Below are 16,565 nucleotides of genomic sequence, written 5' to 3'. Positions count from 1 at the left end.
ATTATACGCAACTGAATAATGCTGTGCGGCTCTGTTGATCTGGAGTTGGTAAGTCCATTATATAAAATGGGTCCAGTTCTGCTCAGGAAACCTCAGGCCTCTGAATCATGTTTGAATGCCTGATGACGTGTAGAGGCAGTCTACATCCAAGCTTTTTCCATGTCTCCACCTGAAATAGGTCTCGCCCTACACCTACGCACTGAACTTATTTACTCCAGGGTTATACTCCCTGTCAAAATTAAACGAATGTTTTTTGAAAAGATGAATTAATTTAGAGGCTTATGCAGCTCACCTCCCTAGGGTGCTGCCTCCATTGTCAAGAATAAAGTGCACAGATTAATATGCCTTCTCTGCCTATTTATTTATGTATTTATTTATTTATCTATCTATTTAACAAAGTCAAGGTAATCTGTGTACCCTAGACAGATATACCCTTTGCCCTCTTAGGTGTGTAAATGCCTGCCCTCTTCTTATAAACTAACATAATGCATAATTCTTATGTAAATGGCTACACAATATGGGCCACAGCACCAAAATGCTAAATAAGGTAGATAGATAGATCCCAGGTAGTGGAAATGAGACACTTATCCATCAAACTGAACCACAACATCAGGAGTAGTACACAACATTCCACCCAGATCCGAATAGACAGGTAGTCTGATCGCTCAGGCAGGTAAGATCAGACAGTACGTTCACATGACCGTGTTCACATGACGAGCCAGTTAAAGTTCTGATAGACGTCTACACATCTTTTCCCCGAAAATGCAGGGCACTAGCCCAGAGGGAGTAGCAGGCCAAGAGGAAATCTGGTAATTTTGAACATGCGCAGTACTGTACCAGACTACATTTACATGACACAAATTGTGTTGTGTTTTCACCATTACATTGGACATTTCAAGGTGCTGTTAATAAAGAAAAAAAAAAACATGACTTTTTCTAATATTCTCATGCATTGTTATTCCATGACTTTCGATAGCAGAATGTTTTCATAAAATCGTAAATCTCCTGTTCATAGTCACACATAATCACAGTTACTCTGGGCCGCCCGCTCGACAGCCACGTGTTATATAAGATATTCATCCTTTTGGAATCACTTGGCGGCTACCTGCATCTCTGAAGTAAATGGAAATTCAACCAACTCCAATCTGATTTCAAATTAGAACCATCATTCTAAACTCTGTCTAGCCTTTGCAAATCGTAAATTCTTTCTAGCAGCCCTTACAGCTGCAAAGAAAACTACTTTCCAATCCTGGTTACTCCTGGCTTTCCATTAATCCATTCCCAGTCCATTGTTGTTTAAAAACATCAACAGCCAGGCCATATGGAGTCAATGCCATGGTCTGATGGTCATGGTCCAGTGATCTGAAATGAAAAGAGCATCGAAAAGCTGCCATTAATCTTGCTGTGATGTGAAAGGCTTTATATCTATTAGTAGTTATTTTGTTGGGTTTTTGCAATAAGGAAGTACTTGAGCGTAATTACATAATACAAAATGGTTCATAAAAAAACTAAAAGCATTGTCATATAAATAGCTTTAAGATATAAGATACAGGTGATGGAATGTGTTTATCTCATTTATTTCTTTAGCTATAAATCTAAGGAAATGACAACATCAGAAATAATAACTGAAGTACCCGACCTTGTACTGTCTTTTTATTGCTATTGTATACACAAATAACATAACCTCAAGATCATTTTATTTGTATTTATTTTTTTTCCATTAGGGAAACGGGGATAGATTTCTAATATTGCTCGTCAAACTTGTATAAATTAGGGGCTGTTCATTTCAAACACAGACATCAGTCTTCCTAGCTCCTCTATCAAGCTTGTGTGTGCCCTGTCTCCCAGATATAGATCTTAAAGAGCACAGCAGGTCTGCCAGTAGACACATATCTTAAAGGTGCACTTGTGCAATTTGGACTGAAGTGTAGTGGAAGTAGGTCAATATCTGAGGTGTACCTTTACACAGGAAGTGGGGCCTACGCACCAGAAGTGTATGTAGGAACCTTGGTATTGTCTATCCATGATACTTACGTCTTCAACTTTTTTTTTTCCGGTTACGAACTACGCATGAAAATGTTTAAATGAAATTGCTAATGGGTTTTCATTATTATTCTTTCTTTTTTATCTTCATCTCCTTCTTCTCTTCCAAGACACCCTTCCATTAAAGGTAGGTGGGTTTGTGAAATCCCATCTCGGCTTCAAAGATTCCAGGCCTAACACAAAAGCACACTGTGCTTTTTATGAGGGCTGTTTTTTTTTTTTTTTTTTTTTTGCATTAGTCTTTAACACAGCACAAAAGGCTTTTGCTTGCATAGTCAGAGTGACTGAAGTAAATTGCTGGGTTTTAATGAGTTTTACAGCAGCTTGTGGGGGATAATTGGATTTTTCTTAAAGCCATTTTGTTAAATTTATGAAATCCTATATTTAATTCTGCAAGAAAATCAATAGTGCTGGAAAATCTCTGGCATACAGATGGCGCTTAAACTACCCGCTTGGATAAATACACTGAAGAAGAACTTATCCTGCACTGTAGGTTAAAAGTCGGTATTAAGGATTATGTTTAGAGAAGGCTTTTTAATTAGTCTAGTACTTCTGATGAAGGCCCCAAATGCCCTTGAACATGAATGAGATGCGTATTTGATGAAAGATAATGATACATTATTGATGTAATCAGTCCAATGCTGACTGACTGTTTAGAAATAAATACTTTTATTTTTTTCCTTTTGTGTTTCTGTAATTGATACCTCTGTGTATCTGTAGTTTGAGGTTGTAATCAGCAGGTTTCCCACACCTATGTAAATCTCACCTTGGATTCTCAAGGGAAGTTACAATGAGGCATGTTCAGCAAAGCATCTATGATAGCAACCCCCCCACCCACCCGCTTTCTTTTAGTCCTGGTCTTCCATTATAAAATCCCAATCGGAGTTTATATCGATTATGCTTGAGCTGTATTTGTTTTTATAACATATTAGTGATGTTTCACAAAGGGCATAATATAATGAATCACATTATTTACACACACTGGTTGTTAAAAGCTGGCTGTCCCTATGAAAACTGAATACATCACACAGATGAATTGCTTAATTATAAAATGATGCACTGGAATATGTTATATAGAGGCTTGACATAAGTATAAAGCCATAGAGTTCCCATATGTGGCCAGTTATGTTATGAAGATGGAGGTCTGAAATTGGGAACTTAGCCAGTGAATGGGATGTTGAATAGTAGCTGGGTAGAAAGTACCACAGGCAGGAAGAGGCCCACACCCTTCATTTCAGCTTGTTACTCCACTTCTTTTCTCTGAAGTTACATTTCAGTGAAGCTCTTCAGAAACAACCTCCATATGTCCCGAACAGACCATGTGTTTGTCAGAATTTTATTTGTAGGTGACATCTTGCATGATCAAGTATTAATTATTAAATTAAGCCTTTGGAACCTGGTGTAGCATGATGTCCCACATGGAGGCCTTGTAAAACAGGGTGATATATTTTCGTCAAGCCTGTTAAAATGTATGTTACATGAACATCACGCTAGCTGGTTAAATGAAGAATCCATGTATGTAAAAACATTTAAATGTTCCAGCAATTATCACTACTCCATTCTGCTTACACATATCCTTCTTAATGATCAGCGGGTTCCGCCGTGCTACAGTAGGCTGTCAAGAAATGGCTTTGTAACCCTTTCCAGACTGATAGTCATCAACAACTTTTTTCCAGAGGTCTTCAGGAATTTATTCTTCTCCTGGCACGATGTGCCTCTATGTGCTGACATCTTCACTGTAATGGTTGGGCCAAAGTAAGTCAGATTAATATTCGATTGGGCTGGTACTCAAAGTACTCAAGCAGCTGATCCATATTTTCCATATTTTAACTGTGACAAGTTGACTTTTTACATCTGAATATTGCATATTTGATTACCTGGCATGCCAAACAAATGAAGCACCCTCTCAGACTCCCTCTATATACTTCTACAACCCACAAAAAGATCTGACTAAATGTGTAAAATGTCAAACAATGCAGAAAATCAGACTGGGCACATACTTCTCCACAGTATTATGTGTGTGTGTCGATATGGATATATATACACATATACACACAGCCATGCAGGTTATTAATGCTTTATTGCCCAAGGATTCCATTTGCATTTCTTAACAGCAAGGAGAGTGCTGTTCACAAGCAAACTGTGAAAAATGGATGGCGTGTATATGGATTGAAAATACAAGCTACAAATGCTGTGCCTCTAACAGACTTGGTAACTACATCTGTAAATCTTTGCTGCTTTAACACGGTGCATACACTGTCAAGAACATACAGAAGTAGTCTGTCATCTGCACTTTGCTTTTATTTAGTTTCATACTTGTTGCACGTCTTATTATATGCAGGACTCTTTGTCTCTCTCCCCAGAGAATATTGAAATGTTTCTTTTCACATGGGAAGCATATTACCATCCAAAAAGGCTGTACAAGCTTAAAAATAGACTCCAGTCTGCCAGAGACCCTGAAGGAGGTGAAATATAATTGTATTTTTACTGCCTAAAGATATTATTTTTCTCCAAGTACCTGGAAGTTTCTCAAGTTAGCCCTTACTTGTAATACACTTCCTGTAAATTAGCCCAGATAAATATATTCAGAAGCTTTTCAGATCAGAAGTCTATTTGTGTGTCTGCGTATATATATTATTATTTATTATTTTTATTTCTTGGCAGACGCCCTTATCCAGGGCGACTTACAAAATATAAGCGCAATAGAAAGTGCAAGAATACAGTTAAGCACAAGGCATCAAAATTACAAATTCAAATTTACATTATACAAAACAATTCAAAGCATACACATAGACTTCTGACACAAAGCCTCACAATTTCTTTATATATTTCTCCATATACATATATGTGTGTATATTGTGAGGCTCTGAAATTGTGAGGCTCTGTGGAAATACTCTTTACAATGTACTGCAGTACACTGTTGTAAAAATTAAATAAAATGTAAGACAGAACAACTCATATACTTTACTCATACTGTATAATTATTTTTAAGAGTATTTCCACAGAGTCTCACAATTTCCCTGCAGGTTATATCTGAAAATTACATTTAAAACATTAAATAAGTGCAGGATTAGGGACTGGGGAACTGGACAATGGTTCAAGAGAATCTGATATACAGTATATAAGTATGAAATTATATACAGTATATACAGTATGTGTACATATCTATAAAACACATGAAAAGGTATAGTAAACCATGGCAAAGCAATGCACAATGCATTGTAAATCCATCTGTAAACGGCCAAATTACCAAGCAAACAGGCTATACTGTGGTAAACATTCATGAGGCTAGTTTTTAAACCATAGTGGCTATTTCTGTTCAACTCATCATTTTATCACTGAGTTATGGTAAATTAATTTAAGTTACATTGGAGTTTAGGAAAACAAATAAACATACATTTGGGAACTTGTATTGGGCAGTTGAATGTGATATAAGAGGAAAACACATCACAGCACAATCATTTCATTTGATCGAAAAAAAGATAATATAGTATTGTAAGCAATACAATAATAATAAAAAAACATTGTGGTTGACCAATAGAACAACACACACACAATCCCTGAGGTAAGCATAAATGATTGGAGACCTGCAGTCTATTAGAAGCTGGGAACCACCTGCTCCCATTTAGCTTGATTTGAGGTTTCAGGCACACTTTGTTTTGGGCAGTACACTGATTCAGAAGGCTACTTTTTTATGTATTGCCCACTGTTTCATCACAGTTCCAAGTTACAGCAACAGTCTTTGAAGAACTTAATAACAGTAGTGTCACTCTCCTACAGGGCGTCAATGCAGTCGAAAACAAGGCTTGACATAGGCAGAGCTGAAATCTGTATCAAACCCTGGGATTGGATACTCACAGTGACTCTGTAGGCCAAGGACTATATATAGCAATGCAAAAAGACACAGCATCAGGTCTGAACAGATTCACTTTGGTTTTGAACATTCAGGGATTATTGACTGGTTTCACAGATCCTGATTAGCATTAGTCTAGTACTTCTCTACCTAAAATAGCATTGGGTAGTCCGTGACTAGTGCTAATTTGGGCCTATTTGAAGAGTCTCTGTGTCACGTCACTCTCAGAAGTGACGTATTATGGAGTGAGAGTTAAAACAGGGGTGGAGGGACTCGTATGATTGACGTCACACTGACTTCTCGCAAGGTTACAATAAAACATTGTGCTCCAGAATGCGGTACAGCAAGCCCACAACACAGAATAGTGATTTTGATAAGAAGGCTGAGTGGCCATTGAGTGTTTATTGTTAATATGTGATATATTGTGTCATGAAATACTTCTCAGTAGACCTTTGAGGTTGTAGATTTGGTCAAGTGAAAAGACCTTTAGGAGGCTTTCATTCAGGGGTGGATCAACAACGGCTGATGATGATAATGATAATACCTTTAAGTCTAAGAGACTATAGAGGCTTTGAAACACAAGCCACTCCCAAATGTACTTGACAGAGAAAAATCTCATCACTGAAATACTTTTACTTATGTCAACCCTAAGAGCGCAGTGAACCGGCCCAGTATCGGCACTGCCCATATAAAACGCAGAGTGCAGCAGGATTTTTCAGCTGATTGTCTACTGTCTCTCAGTGATAGTCATCATGTCATTGGATTCTTTGAATAGAGAGAGAGCGGGGTGGTAGTAAATCATTACATATATAACCCACTGCTCAGAAGCAGAGTCAACAAACACTTGGGGAAATTAGAGGATAATAAACAGTGTATAAATACACACACTCAAAAAAAGGATCTGATTACAAAGATTTCCTCTTTTTCTGACCCTGCGATATGGATTTTACTGATTCCTTGCAATCCTGGCTGTTATGTCATACTGTGTACAAATTATTTTTGAAAACATAATTTTCAAATACAGCCTACCAGATACTGGTTTAGTTTTCAGTGGAAGTATACAGGAGGCTGTTAATATGTAGTGACCTTTTTGTTCCCCAGATTCAGATAAAGGAACATGCAACTAGTATTGAACAATATCGGAAGTAGAACTGTCAAAATGCATTTCAGTATGAGTGTAACACAAAGACATATCTTTTATAAAGATGAGAGCAACAAAGTGCTACCTTGGGAGGGAAAAGGTGTACAATTTGAAAGACACTCTGAACAGATACATAACCTGTTTAAGAGAAGTGTATAATGCACAGCTGTGTCTAATGACAGGCAAACCTGAAATGATCTCTGTGTCATCCTCTCAAGCATGCATACATGATACTGTAAGGAACATTTGGGAGTAATCAGCCTTACTAAAAGGGATTTTCAGTGGCTTCAATTTTAACCACAAGAAAAACAGAAGCAATCAATCAATGCAGCCAGAAAATGTGGGCCCCATTAGAATCTGTCATTTATCAGCCCTTTGAAACGTAATTGATAATTAATTTGCCTCCAAGAACTCATTTTGCAATTTATAAACATTTTATTTTTAGCTGAAAGCAGATGGATTCAAAAGCATAGCTGTGCATGATGTAAACATTAAATCATCTCCAATGATCAGAGAAGCTTGACTCCCTTAGTGAAAACATACAAAAAAAAGGACAAGATGTACAGCAAATTGCTTGTTACATCGATGCATTAATGTTTCCTTACAGTACCTTTTTTAGTACCACTGGCAATCTTCATAATCTTTCTGTGAATAATTAGGATTGAATGAGTAAAGATTTAATTACATTTAATCAAGTAAAGAATTTGATTACTGTGTTGGTATATATTGAAATAATCCCTAATAAATTCTGCAGTTATATAATTGCATAATAATAATAATAATAATAATAATAATAATAATAATAATAATAATAATAATAATAATTATTATTATTATTATTATTATTATTATTATTATTAATATAGTGCTAATAGTGGTGTTAATGGTAGCAGTAGATGTTTAACAGATTGTATGTTAGAAAGTGTTAGAAATATCAGAAAAGGTCTAGATAAACGCATCTAACAATAATAGTAATAATACTATTGTGTCTATTGTTGTTTCAGTGTGATCTAACCAGTATGCTTTTGGAATTGATTGTCATTGGTGTACTACAGATCTCCCTTTCTGGATCCCCCGGCTTCACCATACTTGACCAGTGGATTCAGAACCTGATGCACATTTCACAAGATGTGGTCTGCTTTGGGAAGTGCAGCAAACACAAACTAGGATCCAGAGATCAGTTCCTGGGTGAAATGGGCTGGACTTGGTTGATAAGACCAGGGTTAATCGATGATGGATTGCAATAAATAAGACAGGCAAGGCAAGTGGTGCCTGTTAAGGTTCCCAGACTGAGACTTAATTCTTTGTGCTGCTGCCCCTGCCACCATGTATCTACTTTGCTTGTAACTACATTGGAAATGAATCTCTCATGGGGATTGAAGTCATTTGAATATAGACAGCGAGTCTTGCTTAGCTTCATCTGCAGCATTGCCTGTGGCCAAAACAATAGTCATCTCTTCTTCTTTCCTCTTCCTTCTCAGAAGTGGTAGCTTTGTTATAATCCATTCAGCCAAATATATATTTTTCTTCTTCTTTTGATAGATGTTCAAGCTTGTCTCTCTGGCATTCTTACGAATCAACCCGAATCATGAGCAGGCGTTATTTGATTAAATTGAATAATGAGAGCCAATGTATTGTTCTTGACATTTCTGACCTGAATTGTCACCTAACTCAATACAATGCTTGATAACAGTAAGACATTTCTTATTGTGTCTATCCTATGTTCAAATGAGCCAGAGCACATTCTCCCCTTGCTTCTCTGTATCCAGTCCCTTCCTTCAATTATTCACCATTTGCATCAAGGTAGAGGACAACAATCAACAGTGTCCGTGCATTTTGTTCTAACTCCTCCCTTTTTAAGTGTTGTTATTTCATAAATAAACAACAAGCTAAATGTGTATTACAGTTGTGATTACACTTTTAATTACAGGTTTCCATATTTTTCTATTACACACCATATTCTTTATTAAATTATAGTCAGCCCTTTTAAATGATTAAAATTAAACAAAGAATGTGTCTGAACCCAAAAAGAAACAGTTTTGATTTCTTTATTGAAAAGTATACACATGTGACTTAAAGTCAAGAGCAATAGTTAAAATTCTAATACAAAACGCTCCATTCGCTATGTACAAATGAAAGAAAAAGCCATGGAACATGAAAGTATGATTGTCTACAAGAAACCAAACAAACAAAACGATAACAAAAAACTACACTGGAGTTGGCATTTTATGAGTCAATTAAGATTTATTTTTGTATGTTTCTTTTTTGTTGGTAAAATCAAGGTCACTTGGATATAAGGATTTTCACAAACACGCTGACAGAATGCACACAGGGCCACCCCATCTAAGAAGCCTTTTGTTTTTTCTGATGCTTTTCATTGTCCAATAGACCTCTTGTGTTAGTAAGAACAATGTGCTTTACATAGCTTGGGAATTAAAGGGAGCAAAACATCTAGATCAAAGTCAAATGTACAGAGCTCCTTGTCAGATTGTATCTCGTAAGTGAATAATCCAAGGTATGTTGCAAAGGCTTAGACTTGGTGTTTACATTTTACTGTCAAGCTTGGAGTAAAGTGTATTCTTCGTGTAGTGGTGAAACATTCCCAGACTTGTGAGAGGAAGCCGGGGTTGATCATGTTACCTTTGGGGAGCCATTGCTATACCTTCTCAACACAGTTCATTGTTTTACTACAGTGTGACCCCAGCACTGAAGGACAGAGTAATGAAGTTATTAAGGTGATAGACAGCCAACTTTCAGTCTAACTGCCACCAGGGGAAAAGAAAGTCAGTAAAACTCACTGGCAGGTAAGAAGGAGGTATTTCAAGGGACTTGGGTAATAGATACAGCATAAGGGCCTGCAAAATGGCTTACTGTGCTGTTTTACATAAAGATTGTAACAAACTGGTTTGTAACATCGCACAACAAACACACTGTGTTTTTTAGCAGTATGACATATTCTTCTATTACATATGAAAAGATTGCACTCAACATAATACAATTTAATTGTGTTGCTTTATATTCAATTTGGAAGGTTAGCATTTAATTTGTAACAAAACAGATACCAAAAATACTTGATGTGTCAGCTGCAAAGCCTTTGTAAAGAGTTATCCAGGAGCTGAAACATTGAGTAGGGTACTTGTGGTAATCTGTTGTTTTAAGAATGAAATGCTCATTTAAACTGCTACACCTTTTAGATCATATTATGAAATTGTTGGTGTGGCAAGGACTAATATTACTGATATATGTACGTAGACATTTTGACATCTTAACCGATATTAACTTCCAGCAGCTTCCATTGTTCACCAAGTCCACCAGCGCAATGGCACTGATTTAAACCAGCAACTGGAAGGGTATAAGACACCTCCCCCAGCTCAGGCTTTTCTAAGGGTCCTCCCAAAATGAGTCTTCTGGGGTAATACTTTGTCATGGACCAGTTGGCGAACAAGGGAATACCAGCCCAGCTGTTGTGTGTATGACAGTCCATTGAACAGGGAGCCAGGAAGCAGAAATTTGATGTTCCAGAAAACCCCCTTTGGGCCTGCAAGGCTTGCAAGACAAAAGATCCTGCAGCTGTTTCTCTGCGGTTAAAATGTCCCTGAAGGAACCTCAGCTCTTCCTGCACTTGCTAGGACATAAATGCTCAATCCTGTAATGATGGATACAGGATGTATTGATCCCAGTGGCAGAAAATGAGGAAAAAACTATTTCAGAGTAGAGGAGAAAAGCAGAGTTTAAACAGGGTTTGTCACACAATGTCAACAACATATCTGTCTGGCCTGGCCTCAGCTATCAATTGTTTATTTTGATTTTTTTAAGTTTCTTTTTTGTTTGTTTTGTTTTTATATTGAATAGGTGTGTTTTTGATTTAACACACACAATCAAATGTAAAACAACATCCTGATAAGACAGCTAGATCCTTATATATACTGGTTTCCACATATGATGATGATGATGACCATGTTCTCGGAGCAAAGTCTGTGCCAAGTACAGCTTTTCTTTAATAAACTCTTTGTGAAAGATGGTTGAGTCACCATCCCTAATACAGCTTTTGAACGCAGCTAACCAAATAACATTGTGGCAACACTGCAATAAGGTGAACAGACAAGTGAGGTTGTGGGCTGCAGGGAATGTTGTCAAAACAATGTTATAAATTGACATATATAACTACATTGAAGAGAAACAATATTCACACATGGAAAAAAAAAAATCTGAATACACAGACTAAACAGTTTCAGAAAAATGAAAAAATAATCAAACAAAATATACTGAATACATGCATGCAAAATAATAAAGTTGAGCTTGATATGTATACTTACAGAGAGAGAAGCTAAGGTGCAACAATCAGAGGACAGTAATGACTCTGTGTGGTCGGGGTCATAGCACTTTTCTCACATCGTCTTTGTCAGAACCAAAACACAAGCAAACACAGCCTCACACAACGTTACCAGAACTAAATGTGTTAGCTGGGAAAGCAATTGGCTTAAATAGACATGTCAACACAAGTCCCTTAATATCAACTGGGTTTGAACATTTCACTTTCCCCTAACCTAGATAATGATATGTATAATTACTTATCAGTTCCCAGTCAATTCATATCTGTCTTTAGACTGTCTTTGACGCTCCTCTGTTCACCTCATTTATGTTAACAACATCTCATCCTTGCTAATTGTATTCATTAAAAGTTTATGGATTGTTAATTGCTGCCAAGTTGAAAACAGATTTGAATGCCCTTATAACTTCATAAAGTAATGACAATCTGGTTGACCTTTTGCATTTAAACTTCAAGGTCATCACAATTATATACCATTTTAAATGACTAAATTATTTTTCCAGGTAGCTAAATAAGTACATGAGGGATGGGTTTAATGTTGTTTTCCATTTAAAATGTATAGTGCTTAAAAAAAGATGAGAGTACAATATTATTTTTTAGTTAGATTACCTGTGTTGTGAAAGAGAACTTGCTTCATAGTTGTTATACCTAATAACACATCACTAGTTTTGAGAACTCTGGTACTTCTGATAAATTGGAAGTGAAATTGAACCTATAGTGATTCAAGTTGTCCTGTAATTCTTTTTTTTTTTTAATGTAAGTACAGAGGGGTGGAATCTGGTGGCTGTGACTGTCTGGCTGGCGGCTGTCTTTTTATAAATACAAATTAAAGCTTTCTTTTACTTATGTTCAGTTATAAGGCTGGTATTGTGTTCTTCTTATTAATGGTTCTCCAATTAAGTTCATGGAGCTAAAGACAAACCAAAATACTCAAGATCACTGTTTGACACAGGAATCTGTTGGCAGTGAAGGACCAATCTGTGTAAATGCACTGGACGATTAATTTTGAATTGCAGTTGTCTAAGAATTTGCAGATGTTGAAGTTGTGACTGATATCATAGAATGTCATTTTTCCCCTCTCTCTCTCACCAGATAAAATAAAAACATACCATCTTCTTGGACAAGAATGCAACATTTTTTTGGGGGGTCAGGGGAAAGACTGCCTTGCACTTTGGACATAGGGTTATTGTTTATGAACTCAAAAGAAAAATTAAAAGAAAGACTTCATTCTCCTTAAGAAAGGCCTTGCTAACTTGTGCAGGCTTTTAAATTGTTTGATATACGGAGCACAGTTTATCAAAGGCCCTTCTGCTTCCTGTGAAGTCGGATGCTTCATCAAGTTCAGATGCTTCTTTGAAGTAAATCGAGCTGCATGAAAACGCATGCGTTTCCGTGCTGTACATCAGAGGAAGAAAAGCAATGTTTCCCAGTTCACATGCTTCATTTATCTCATGTACAATATAGTTAGCCTTTTCTTTTTCTTTAAGAGATGATGAAACTGTGCAGTGCTTTTTTCACCTTTTACGCTGACTCCTTCAGGCAAGAGACTGGTTTTGTTTGACATATACTTAAACTGCTTCTGTTTCCTTTTCTTTTTTTGTAAACAGTGCAGATGACTTGTGCGGTTTCAAGTCTTAAATCTCATTTGGGTTTTTTGCCTCCGAAAATGCAGCGGTGGCGTCTTAAATAAAAACCAAACAGGGAAGGTGACAATCTGCTCCGGTGGAGATACATTTGTTTTTAAGAGACAAAGTTCAAGAAATCTTGTAGGGAATAGGAGAAGTTAAGTAATGTTTGCCATAGCTTAATTCCCATTTTAAAGTCTAAAATTATATTTTATTTGCTCCACAGAAATAAAGAAACTATGTAGTGCTTTCTTAGTAACCGTGCGATTAAAAAAATAAACAACAAAATAATGAAATATTCCAACTCACTCGGCTAAGAATAGAAATGCTGCCTGTCTTTACACATTTAAGTTGAGGAGACCTTTTGGATGAATAGGTTTCAAAAATCAATCCCATTAAATAGTTCAAAAGTACATCAAATGCATTTGGAAACTTAGAAGCTAAGATTGTGGACTTGATTAAATAGCATAATGGCTTTACAGACAACCTTACAGTATTTGCCTTCATCGGATGTTAAAATTAAAAACTTTCACATCACTTCTCAATTTTAAGACATTATAATTTTCATAATTGATGTAATATATACGTTTTAGTTATAGCGGACTGGCCGAAAGAATTTGCCATTAAAGCTGTAGAAAACCTCGAAAATGAAGCCCACCGTAGAAAGGAAAGCAGGAGTAGTCTCCTTGAAAAGAAATGTTACACTACTTTTCAAATAGCGTACCGAAAGAAAACAGCGTTTATTCTCCTGTAACAATCAGAAGGGGTAGAGGAAGTCCTAAACAGATAGATGAACTCTGCTAGTTGCTGAATACACCTGATCCCATTTGACATCTGGCAAGTGTAAAATCTCTTTTACATAGTAATAGAGCAGTCACTTTGCTAGACCTATTTCTGGCTTATAGATTTTGACAGGAAACACTGTTTTGTCTTTTATTCTTTTGTAAAGCCACTCTCTTCACTACGAGTCCATGTTAACATATTCCTTAAAGAATTCCTTTACAGGATCCATATAAACATCTATACTGATCAAAGTATACACTCTGAATTATCACTAGACTGGTAAATTGCTGTACTGTCTAATTACTACAGACAGAATATTTAAACGTTGGATGTCATGTGCAGAACAACAAATTTAGAAACTGTACCAGAGCTTTAAATAATACACTGATCTTCAGATTAAGCTTGGCAGTGCAATGAAGGTCTCTGGCAGCATTTTCCGAGGCTCCAGCCTCTTTGTTCAGATAAGCCATTTCTCCAGGTTGGCTTAAAACAAGTGTCTGGCATTTAAAGTCTAGGCTTCTAACACTGTTTGAAAAGTCTCTTCAGATTCTCTTGGAAAATTCTAATGAAGGTATCAACACGCGAACCTTGGAAGTTAAAAAAAAAGTGTTTTTTCTTTTTTCTTTTGCTTTATTCCCCTCATTTTGTTTTGTATCTCTTACAGCTTCATCCCAAATGTCTTCAGTGCCTTTTTTTTCCTCCCCCATTTATTTATTATTATTTTATTCCAAAGTTAGCTGAAAGGCTAAGAGAATATATTGCTCTCACTGTTTCCGTACAAGTCTGCTAGTTTTTTGAAGCGCGGTCCCCAGTCGCTGAGGTAATCATAATTCTGGTCCGAGTCCGTGCTCAGCGACTCCAAGGAGCTGAGCGACTCCGCCACAGAGCCGTTGCCCTCGAAAGCGTAGGTCTGCAGGGAGTCATAGGGAGGAGCCGAGGGGTCTATGTCCGCTTCCTTTAGTCTCTCCCATATAAACTCTCTAAAAATCACATTGTCGGGGAGGGTTTTGAAAGTAGGCCGGGAGAAGAACTGCACCTCTGGAGTCACATCCCGGCGCGCCTTAGTGTCCCTCATGACATTGAGATTCCGCAGCGCCACCATGTCGAAGGCCTCGGTGTCCTCCTCCCCGCCTCCTTCGTCGTCATAGCGGACGATGTTCTCTCGGATGTCCCTTTCCTCATCGAATATCAGGGGCTCTTTCTTCCTCCTTCTCATGGTGACAATCAACAGCACCAGCACTGAAACAGATGGAAAACAATACAGGGAAATTAACCCTCAACAGTGTAGGCTGTTAGGAACTGAGGCCCGGATTGTGGAATTGTTACATGAGTGAATAAATGAATTAATAAATGAAACTGTGATGTACATTGTTTTGAAAGGAGTAGTGAAATTAGTGAGGAGTAGTCACTGATGCTTCTTTTTGAGGTTCTTTTAATTGATTTAAAAAATCAAATCAAAGCCACAACCTAGTAACTTAAATGATTTGATTAAAACAAAAAAAGATTTTCTTTTCACATCAATCTGAATTTTTAGTCTGGAAGATGCCAACCTAAGTGGGCAAATCTTTCAAGCTTTCCCAGTGGTTAGATGTAGGGGGGATTCACAAGTCAGTCACAGCTCAATATATATATTTGGTTTGGTTCATCTTAATGCTCTGAGGCATGCGTAAATAAAATGTTGAAGGTCTCTTTTCTCACATCCATGAAGATATCCTGTTGGCAAGAGAGGAACAGTCATGGTATACATTGTCTACCTTACAGGAAAAACTGCTGTCCTCTTACCATTTTGTGATTAAGGTTTTGTTTGAAGCATTTAAACTGCAAAAACGTGCTGGCCCTGATTTTCTGGCTGAACAACAACTAAGGGGATGGGGGACATGAAACAAACTGAATCGATAAACATGTCCCATTCCTTGAATTGTTAATGTGACCACCCACCCTGAAGGAAAGACCCATTCGACTGTGGCAAAATCTGGATCTGGTGAGAATTCAAAAACATGTTAGAGAATACCACTGTATTAAAAAAAATATATATTCCTTCATCTGATTTCATGTGTAACTTTTCTCTGAATATTATTTTATACGATTGTGCTAAGAAGATGTTACCTTTGAACAATTCTGAGGTATCAGACAGAAGTGCCCATATTTCTATTTTTTTCCATTGTCTACAAATAATGAAACAGAAACATGGACAGCATTAAGCATTAAGGGTCTGACACCTGATTGGAAGTGCCATTGCAGGCCAGCTCTAAACAAGTGACAACCCTACTATACCAGGCAGCATTTTACACGCTTGAGGATATCGAGCATCAGGGATACTGTCACATGTTTGGGCTTCAGCTCTATAGAACAGGATTTCAAATCTTATCAGGTTGATCCAGCACTGCCGGGGCTCTCAGGCATGTTTAAGGACACAATGAGGCAGGAGTGTGGGGAAATGATTGTGCTTCTATTATGAAACAGTGCTCAAAACAAAAGAAAAAACAAAATCGAACTCTCTAAACTAATAACAAAACAATAAAACCAGTCCAATCCATAATCCGTTTTCAGTTCTTCCTCATTCTCTCGCTCGCTCTACTCCTACTCACACACGCACACCCAGGCTCACCTCCTGCCTTCCCAGTCGGGCACTACTCGGTTTTATGGAGAAGGGGAGCCAGTAGCGGACATTCCCTCCTCCGGGGTCTGGAGAGGTCTTGGGAGTAACGGACTGTGTTTATGGACTCTGATTACAGTTTACAGCTTGTTAGCTGTTTGTCTTGTTTGGATTAGTTATATGTATAGCTCGGG

The 16,565-nt window shown here is 37.3% G+C and overlaps 1 protein-coding gene across 1 annotated transcript in view; it reads right to left on the bottom strand.

Moving 5' to 3' along the window:
- Window positions 1-9,069: 9,069 nt before the first annotated feature.
- cdh7a (cadherin 7a) overlaps window positions 9,070-16,565 on the bottom strand; it is an 88,753-nt gene continuing 81,257 nt past the window's right edge. The window contains exon 11 of the mRNA XM_066723975.1: window positions 9,070-15,014. Within this exon, the coding sequence (XP_066580072.1) occupies window positions 14,521-15,014 (494 nt within the window). The 3' untranslated portion in view covers window positions 9,070-14,520. The remainder of the gene's footprint in view (window positions 15,015-16,565) is intronic.

Source organism: Amia ocellicauda, chromosome 2 (genome assembly GCF_036373705.1).
Source record: "Amia ocellicauda isolate fAmiCal2 chromosome 2, fAmiCal2.hap1, whole genome shotgun sequence".
NCBI lineage: Eukaryota > Metazoa > Chordata > Actinopteri > Amiiformes > Amiidae > Amia > Amia ocellicauda.
Note: the sequence above shows the minus strand (reverse complement) of the source record. Positions and strands in the feature narration are given on the sequence as shown.